The following is an 8315-nucleotide window of genomic DNA, read 5'->3' on the forward strand; positions in this document are numbered from 1 at the left end:
TGAAAGCAAGGTGGCTGGGCATGAGTCAGGCGCCAAGCAAAATTTTAAAATAAAAGGCTTTAGAGAATTAAAATTGATTTTTAACATTGAGGAACCAGTGCTGCCACCAGGTTTTCACTTGGCTCAAGTAGCCGGTAATGATTAATTCAACAACTGTATTGGTACGTGTACATCACCTAACAGTGATTCTCTCTAGGGAAGGAGGAGAAATTAGTGAGTGCCTCTGTGTCTGTGTATCTGTCTGTGTGTGTCTGTGTGTACAAAGGGGACAGAAAAAGTCAACGATGTGCTGCTGGTAAATATTTAACAACCAGTTCTTGGGGATGGGCAGGGAGGAATCACTGAACATGGAAACTGGAGATACGCCCACAAAGGTCTTGTGAGCATGTAGAAGCTGGCCTGGCACGCCACTGAAGAAATTGGACTTTTGACATGTACTCTGAAAACTTTCTTTGTTCTGCTTTGTACATATATATCACTTTTTATTTATAAATGCTTATATATATGCTATATACGTGTATGCTGTCTATAATATGTATATCTCTACATATATACATAAGCCTAGCTATATGTATGCAAAAATTAGTCCTAATTGTAATTTTCCTAATTCTTGTATAAATTTCAGTGCAACATCCACGTGAACGTGTTAACGTACTGACTGATCTCACAAACCGGATTGCTATAGGGTGCCACATGACTACCAGGCCCAAGGATGGAATGTTCTCTTTACAAATGATTACCAGAATTTACCCTCCGAGCCCACATCTGGTAGAAGACAACATCTGGCTTCACTGTTGAGAAGGATGCTGAATGGAAAAACTTGAAGATGGTTTGAGTTAGAGACAGAGTGGGATCTAACCTCAGGCAAAAGGGGAAGAAAAGGGTTAAAGTTCAAATGATGAGAAAAATAGAATGGGAGAACAGAAAAGTGTGAAGTTGCTGTTTATCCGTTGCAATTTAGCTCTCTATGTCAAGGTGTGTCTCAGTAGCTTCTTGCAAGAGTGGGAGGGGAATGGGGAAGAAACAGTCTGTACTTTCATTTATTAAATGCAGCTTTCGCTGGTCACATTGCAACTCAATACAAACAGCCCAGCAGAGGGTAGGGCATTAACTCTTGTTCTCATCAATGTAAACACAACATTAATATTGAAGATTAAAGAAAATGGGTAAAAAGTCCAGTGTCTCCTCAATCTGTGTGAAGGTGAAGGTGGTTGCCTACCCTTGGCCAGGTCCCAAAGGGAGACTGAGGTTGTCACCTCTTCCCATCCACAGTGAAGCAGGCAAGAACCAGAGGAACCCAATCACGTTCTTCCTGTAGGTCTCTAGATGGATCCGTCAATCTTCAGAACTGGGCTTGCATGAGTTATTAAAGTTCTTCTAAAGGCCTGAGAGGTTCGTACCTTGTGTGTGCACTGAAATCGTTCCTTCAAAGCCCTTTCCCATGAATCAGTCACTGCCAATAGAAAATGTGACCGGTGTAAAACAGTCAGCCCTCGTAATGCCGCAGTCCGCATCGTGGCCCCTGGATTCTGGACAGTAGGGAGTTCAAAGTCACGGGAGCCTCGGTGATCATCCTGAAGGAAGCTGCCCATGTTTCAGTATTGGCCGAAGATGGCTGATCTCCTTCCCGGGCCACTGCTGATAAGAGGGTGATTGGTAGAGGCAGCTGATTTTCCTGCAGAGCCTCAAAGGATCAGATTTTCTGTTTTGGATTGCCAGTCCCCAAAATAAACAAACAAACTCCCCAAAGAAAAACAAATAAAAACAAAACAGGAGTGACTTTGGGGATAAGGAAACCCATCGTCCCCACCTCCAGGACCCTCTGGCTACAATGTCCCCATTGGGTTTTTCCATGTGGTTGGTTCAGGTCATTGGTTTCCCCTCCGTTTGAATGCCCAGCTACATTGCAGGGCAAAGGGGAAAGTTTCCACTAAATAAAGACAATTTCGCTTCTATTTCCTGGGACAAATAACCCCTAGCACCCTGATTTCCCTTTCTCCCTAGTTATGATGCGAAGTATAATTATTAAAAAGCAACCAGAACATCCTAAAGCCCTGCCTTGATCTTGTGGCTTTGCAGTAAGATGAAAACCCTTTTACTCCCTCTCACCCCTTGATTTCCGTAAATTCTTGAAGAGACTCATCTAGGTGGGTTGCACATCTAACCTCTGGGAATGCAGGGTTGTGGGGCAGAGAGGGACTGGCTGGATCCTTGTGCAAGGTCTCTGTAGTGAGGGCAGCTTGGCTGGGCCAAAGAGATAAATAAAAACAAACCAAAAAAGCATGGCTCAATTTTGAATTTGAAGGCTGGGCCCCAAACAGCGAGTGGCACTTCCCCTGCAGCATGTCTCCCCCTAGTGGTGGGCTTCTTGGTGCTAGCTGTTGTTCTCGGCTGTGAGATATTTCAGGGCAGCAAAGCCATAGCGGCGGGACATGTCCTGCTGAAACTCTTCCTTGAGGGTTTTGAGACAGATGCGGTATTGCTTGTTGGAACGGAACTTGGTAATGTCGAAGCTGGGGGCATGAGGCATGTGGATCATGTAGGCGTTAGGCAGCACAATGAATTCATACTCCTGGAAGAAGACAAGAGCAGCGTGAGAACCTGCCAGAGCCTGGCCGGGGTCATGCATGATGAAGGCCCAAGAGAATGACTGAATGGCTAGTGAATGAATGACTTGATAATGGCACCCACAAGCATGTGGTACATGAACAGCATGATAGTTTTGGAGTGGGGCAATTCAGGGCTGTTTCCATGACCTTGGACCAGGAAACTGGCTTCTCTGAGCCTTCATGTTGTCATCTATAAGGTGAAAGTAATAATATCCTTGAATGATGACCATGACGGGGAAGCCAATACTGTATAAAAAGGGCTGAGCCGAGCTCATGGGCTAGAAAAGGTTTCTTAATAGATGTGGGCTCACACCCACATGGACACTCTAGGATGACACACGCCATGGGATATTCTCTTGCTCAATTAGCTGACATCTGTTTATGATTCCTCATAGGACTTAATGTGATCTGACAGCCTCAACAGATGAGTGCAAAAGAAGGTACCAGAAAAAAATGAGCGACACAGTGAAATAAAAACAAATGTTTCGCTGGACGTAAGCTCACCAAGAACAAACCTCTCCCTGACACATCCTCATAGCAGGTCACACTGTCATCCAGTGTTCTCAGCTTGGCAGAATACAGCTTAATTCTCAGACCAAAAATAAAAGGCCTCTGAAGAGCCAAAACAGGTGACCCAGATTTAGGTCATATCGCTTAGAGGAGAACTCAGCACACTTTTACTCAGATCTGTTTACTCTCATTTTGGACATATTGTCTGATAAGCTTTTGTTGTCTAGTTTCCCAGCCCAGAGCAGATAAGAATAAACTCGGGGAAAATTGGGATGGGGAAAGGTAGCTGTTATAGGTAGAACAATACAACAGCAGCCAGAAAAGACAGTTGCTGGTGAGGAATGAGTGAGAAAAACCATCAAAAGAAAATGCAAGATCTCCCAGAGCTGAACTGTCTGGGACATTTAATGGAGGGACAAAGAGGCCCCACCAACCGCACTAGCTCCATGGGTATGGGTGTTATTACCTGGCAGGTGTGCACTCATTGCTTCCTTAAGGTATTGGAAAGGGTAAGAGTATGTTTGGGACATGCTGCTGGCAAAGAAAAGAAAATATGCAACATATTTTCAAGAATTCTGTCAAAACTGTCTAAAACAAAGTCCAGGTCTCATGGCTGGAAGTATTAACTTTCTTTGAACCAGTTCATCTCACAGTACTGCTGGACACATGAACACGACATTCCTTTGAAGCTGAAGCTGAGGCAGACTGAACACTGTTGCCCGTGAGTAGCACTCTGCTCATTCAAAGTATTATAAAAAATATGGATACTGACAGCCCTGCTTTCTGTTGTTAAATATGGACATGATTCTATAACCTTCTGTCTACATCAGTGGTTCTCAACCCCAGCGCTTCTCAATCACCTGGGACTGCTCTCAAACACTGGAACTATGGGAAGGAAAGTTCTCCTGGTGATTCTCGTGAATGGCCAGCACTCAGTATCCAACCTTAGCTTTTTCTGAATTGGAGGTGCTCTTGTTGAAAAATATGTGCACTGTGCACCAGGAGGAGAGGTCTTGGAGAAGAGCACAAAAAACAAAACAAAACAAAACAAAAACCCAAAATTGGGTTGGAGGGACCCAGGAATCCTTCTTCTAATTCAACCACAGCAGCTTTGCTTTTGTTTGTTTAACACAGGGGCTGAAAAATTAGAGCATGTCTGGTCCATTTCATGTTTTTGTAAATAAAGTTTTATTGAAACAGCCACACCCATTTGTTTAAAGACTGTCTAAGACTGAACTACAATGGCAGAGGTAAGTAGTTGAAAAGGAGACCTGTAGGTCCCATAAAGCTCAGAACACTTACTATCTGATCCTTTACAGAAAAAGTTTGTTGATCCTTGGTTTCACCTATTAGAATTCTGTAGATCTACTTTGAAGTAGGAGCTCAATATGTATCAATGGAATGAATGAAGGAGTTCATGACTAAACACAGTCTCAGAGTCACCACTCTGTTAGTAATGATGTATGCATCTACAAATCTTTTAGTAAAGGGTGGAATAATTAGCTGCATCTTAGCAGCATGCTTTGTTGTGTATATGGAACTCCAAGGATGCTTTGTGTCAGTTACGTGACTCAAAGGCCAAGTGACGAATGGTCACATTTGCGTGTCTTCATCATCAGGTTGGGTGAGGATGAGGAGGTGAAATGGTTTGTCACAGGAAACTCATGTTTACCTGGGTCCCGGCCAAGAACCCAACTCTCACCCAAGGGTTGAGGAAGGAGCAACGGTTTGGGATCAAGAGCCCGAGGATCAGTATTACCACTGGTCCTCGAGCATGCCTTATTCCCTCTTAGCTCTTGGCTTTCTTGTCTCCAAGGATCCCTTAAGCTCTAGGATCTAGGCCTCTCCCCGGTTGGCCGCACCAGGTGGATGCTCCGCTCTTCTCACCTGCACATCCAGTTCCATGATATGCGCCACTTTGTTCCAGCCGAAGCCTACAAACCTCCGGTCATACTCCGGGCAGTCGCGTCTCACGACAACATACGGCTCAAAATCGGCCTCCCACTCCACCCGGTAAGGCGTGGTGGCGGTCCGCCACTTGGCGAAGTTTGTGGGTGCGTGGCCTTTCGTCCAGACATGGTACCTGAGACACACGGAGAAAAGCCATTGGGTGGAGGGAAGGAAGGCAAGCTCTCCAAATGCAGTCGATGTGGAGGAGGAAGAGGTGTACATGGATGTAGTTCTTGGGTGAGAGTGGAATTCGTCTCTCTCCCAAAAGCTATGTTGAAGTCCTAACCCCCAGTGCCTGTGAATGGGACCTATTTGGAATCAGGATCTTTGCAGATATAATGAGGTTATGACAAGATCACAGTGGATTGGGGTGGGCACTAATCCAATGATTGCTATCCTTACAAGAAGGGGAAAATTTAGACACAGAGACGCACCGCAAGAATACCATGTACAGGCATCAGCAGAGACTGGAATGACGGGTGCATCTGTAAATCAAAGATTGCCAAACACGACTGGCAACCACCAGAAAGAGGCCTAGGACCTCAGGGAAGAAGCATGGACCTGCCGACAGCTTGATCTTGGACTTCTGGCCTCCAGAATCGTGAGAGAATGAATTTCTATTGTGTTAAGCCATCCAGGTTTTACTATTTTGCTGCAGCAGCTACAGGAAACCCTAATCCCGTCTGCTATCTGCACACTTCACTAACGAGGAGATTGTCAATATGAAAAGGAACTCCTAGAGGGCTCCATGCTATTTCTCAGGAACTGACTGCAGGTCAGCTTGTGTAGAGTCATTGCTGCCAGAGGCCACTGTGGTAGGCAGGAGTATAAGATGGTCCCCCATGACTCACCCTGTACAGTGCTCTCCCCTTGGGGCAGAACCTGTGAGTATATGTGTGATCGCTCCTGGGATTATGTTACATTATATGGCAGAAGGGATTGTTGTAAATATAAATGAGGTTACTCACCAGTTTACCTTGCGTGAAAATGGGAGATAATGGAATCATGTGACCCTTTAGACCTGGGTCTGGAAGAAAGCAAGGAGCTATGTTGGGAGCTGCCTATGGGGGCCATGTGGCAAAGAACTAGACTCTAGGAGAGCAGTCCCTGGCCAAAAGCCAGCAGGAAAATGGAACCTTAGGCCTAGGAATGAAAGGAAAGAAATTCTGCTAACCACCAGTGATCTGGGAAGAGGAGAATTGCAGGTCTGCTGACTCCTTGATTTCAGCCCAGTGAGATCTCGAGCAGAGAATCCAGTCATTTCGTGGCCGGATCTCTGACCCCTAGACTGTGAGATCACAAGTTTGTTTCAAGCCGCTATGTTTGTGATAAATTGTTATACAGTAGTAGAAAATGAATATAGTCATATAACCATAATAAGAAACAGCTAATATTAGTTAACCACTTACTGTGTACTGAGACTATTTTAAATCTGTCTCTCTGTCTCTCTCTCTCTCTCTCTCACACACACACACAGAGACATTGTTTTAAATTCTTATAACTTACCAAATGTCAAAGTAAAAGCAGTAAGTGCTGGAGTTGCAATTCAAACCCAGGAAGCCTCGCTCAAGAGCCAGGAGCCTCCTTAAGCACTGGCTGGGTCACCTCTAACTCTCTCTCTCTTTTTTTTTTTTTGAGATGGAGTCTTGCTCTGTTGCCAGGCTGGAGTGCAGTGGTGCAATCTCGGCTCACTGCAACCTCTGCCTCCCCAGTTCAAGCGTTCAAGCGATTCTCCTGCCTCAACCTCCCAAGTGGCTGGGACTATAGACATCCACCACCACACCTGGCTAATTTCTGTATTTTCAGTAGACACGGGATTTTACCACGTTGGCCAGGATGGTCTCCATTTCTTGACCTCGTGATCCGCCTGTCTTGGCCTCCCACAGTGCTGGGATTACAGGCGTGAGCCACCACGGCCAGCTGGGTCACCTCTCTTACATGTCCCTGTCCCCCACACTTCCTGGCCTGTTGAACGAGTACTCAACAATCGTGCACTAAACTGAATGAATGAATGAGTAACCTAACAACATGACAGGCACCGGAGATGGGCCCATGTGTGGGATGGCAATATGCCTCTGAAAGCTACAGAGAGATGGCAGGAAGCTGGGCATCTAGTGAAGGAGTAGACAGGGACCAAGAGAACAGTTAGGAAAAGGAGTATCCAGAGCCGGAAAGAAAAGCTTCATGAAATGAAAACAGGACAGAAGGGTGGGAACCCAAGAGCTTAGCTGCAGAAAGAGAGGAATTGGAAGTCCTGGATTCTATCTCATCCTGCGGGCAGACTCTCCAAAGCAAGGGAGGCGCTGAGGGTGAGTGTTCTGTGTGGCCAAAGGGACACTTTCTGGCAGGGAACGCAGCTGCTTCCTTCTTTTGCTTTTCTACCATTGAGGCTGGACTCCCCCCAAACCCTCAGGGAGCTGGCCAGTGTGGATGAACGGGCAGTGGCCAATAGGTGGGCTTTGATCAAGTTGTGCTGTTGGGTGAGACAGCCAGGCTCGGGGAGGGCAGGAACTTGAACTTCAGCCCCATCAACACAGCAACTTCCATCAAAACCAAAGCCACTTAAATGGAAGAAAAATGAAAGGTGAAGCAATGTCATTTTCATGGAGTGTGGAAAAGGGATATTGCGGGAGATGTCAATCTTGGGTGTGATCCAAAAATTAGGCCCAGAAGCAGTTGCTTTTCCATTGGCGAACTTGCTGAACGGGCAGTCTTGACACCTGATGCCTTTGACAGAACTGACACAGCACAGCTGATGGTCGTGAACTTGTATGAGGTTTAAAGCACAGCACAATGGAGTGATCGGGCCAGGGTTCAAATCCCACCTCTGCCACTTAGGAGCTGAACGCCTTGCAGAACCAAATGCTTTAACTAGGCATTAATTTCCTTTTGTGTCAACTGGGGAAAATAGTACCTATCTGGTTGAACTGCCAAGGAGCTTGAATGAGAAAATGTAAAGAGCCTGGCACAATATCGGCATAGAAGAGGAATTCAATAAATGCTAGTTTAACAAAGTGGTTAAAAAACAATGGTTCTGGAGGCAGCCTGCCTGGGTTGGAATTCTGTCATTCAACAGGTATGGGTACATTAACTACTTGGCACCTCTGTTTCCTTCTCTTGGCAAAACGGACATAGCTGTATCTACTTCATAGATTTGTAATGATTATGTGACTTGATTCACACACAGTACTGAGCAGTTTCTGATACATGGTAATTCCTCAAAAAAAAAAAAAAAAAAAAAAAAAA

General features: G+C 45.5%; 1 protein-coding gene and 1 long non-coding RNA gene across 6 annotated transcripts in view; one reads left to right on the top strand and one right to left on the bottom strand.

The window, feature by feature from the left end:
- Nucleotides 1-1809, top strand: part of LOC108540864 (uncharacterized) — a 41041-nt gene extending 39232 nt beyond the window's left edge. Inside the window, exon 4 of the long non-coding RNA XR_001888787.1 lies at nt 626-1809. This is a non-coding gene — a long non-coding RNA (uncharacterized LOC108540864). The remainder of the gene's footprint in view (nt 1-625) is intronic.
- The window catches only part of LARGE1 (LARGE xylosyl- and glucuronyltransferase 1), a 653148-nt gene continuing 645855 nt past the window's right edge, over nt 1023-8315 (bottom strand). For 3 of the 5 annotated variants that reach the window (XM_017890123.1, XM_017890124.1, XM_017890122.1), the window contains 2 exons: nt 5007-5202; nt 1221-2572 (listed from right to left, as the gene is read on the bottom strand). In XM_017890123.1, coding sequence (XP_017745612.1) covers nt 2375-2572; nt 5007-5202 — 394 coding nt within the window. In that variant the 3' untranslated portion in view covers nt 1221-2374. Of the gene's footprint in view, nt 2573-5006; nt 5203-8315 lie in introns of all 5 variants that reach the window. The other 2 variants (XM_017890120.1, XM_017890121.1) reach the window with 1 other exon arrangement.

Source organism: Rhinopithecus bieti, unplaced genomic scaffold (assembly GCF_001698545.2).
Source record: "Rhinopithecus bieti isolate Rb0 unplaced genomic scaffold, ASM169854v2 scaffold_19737, whole genome shotgun sequence".
NCBI lineage: Eukaryota > Metazoa > Chordata > Mammalia > Primates > Cercopithecidae > Rhinopithecus > Rhinopithecus bieti.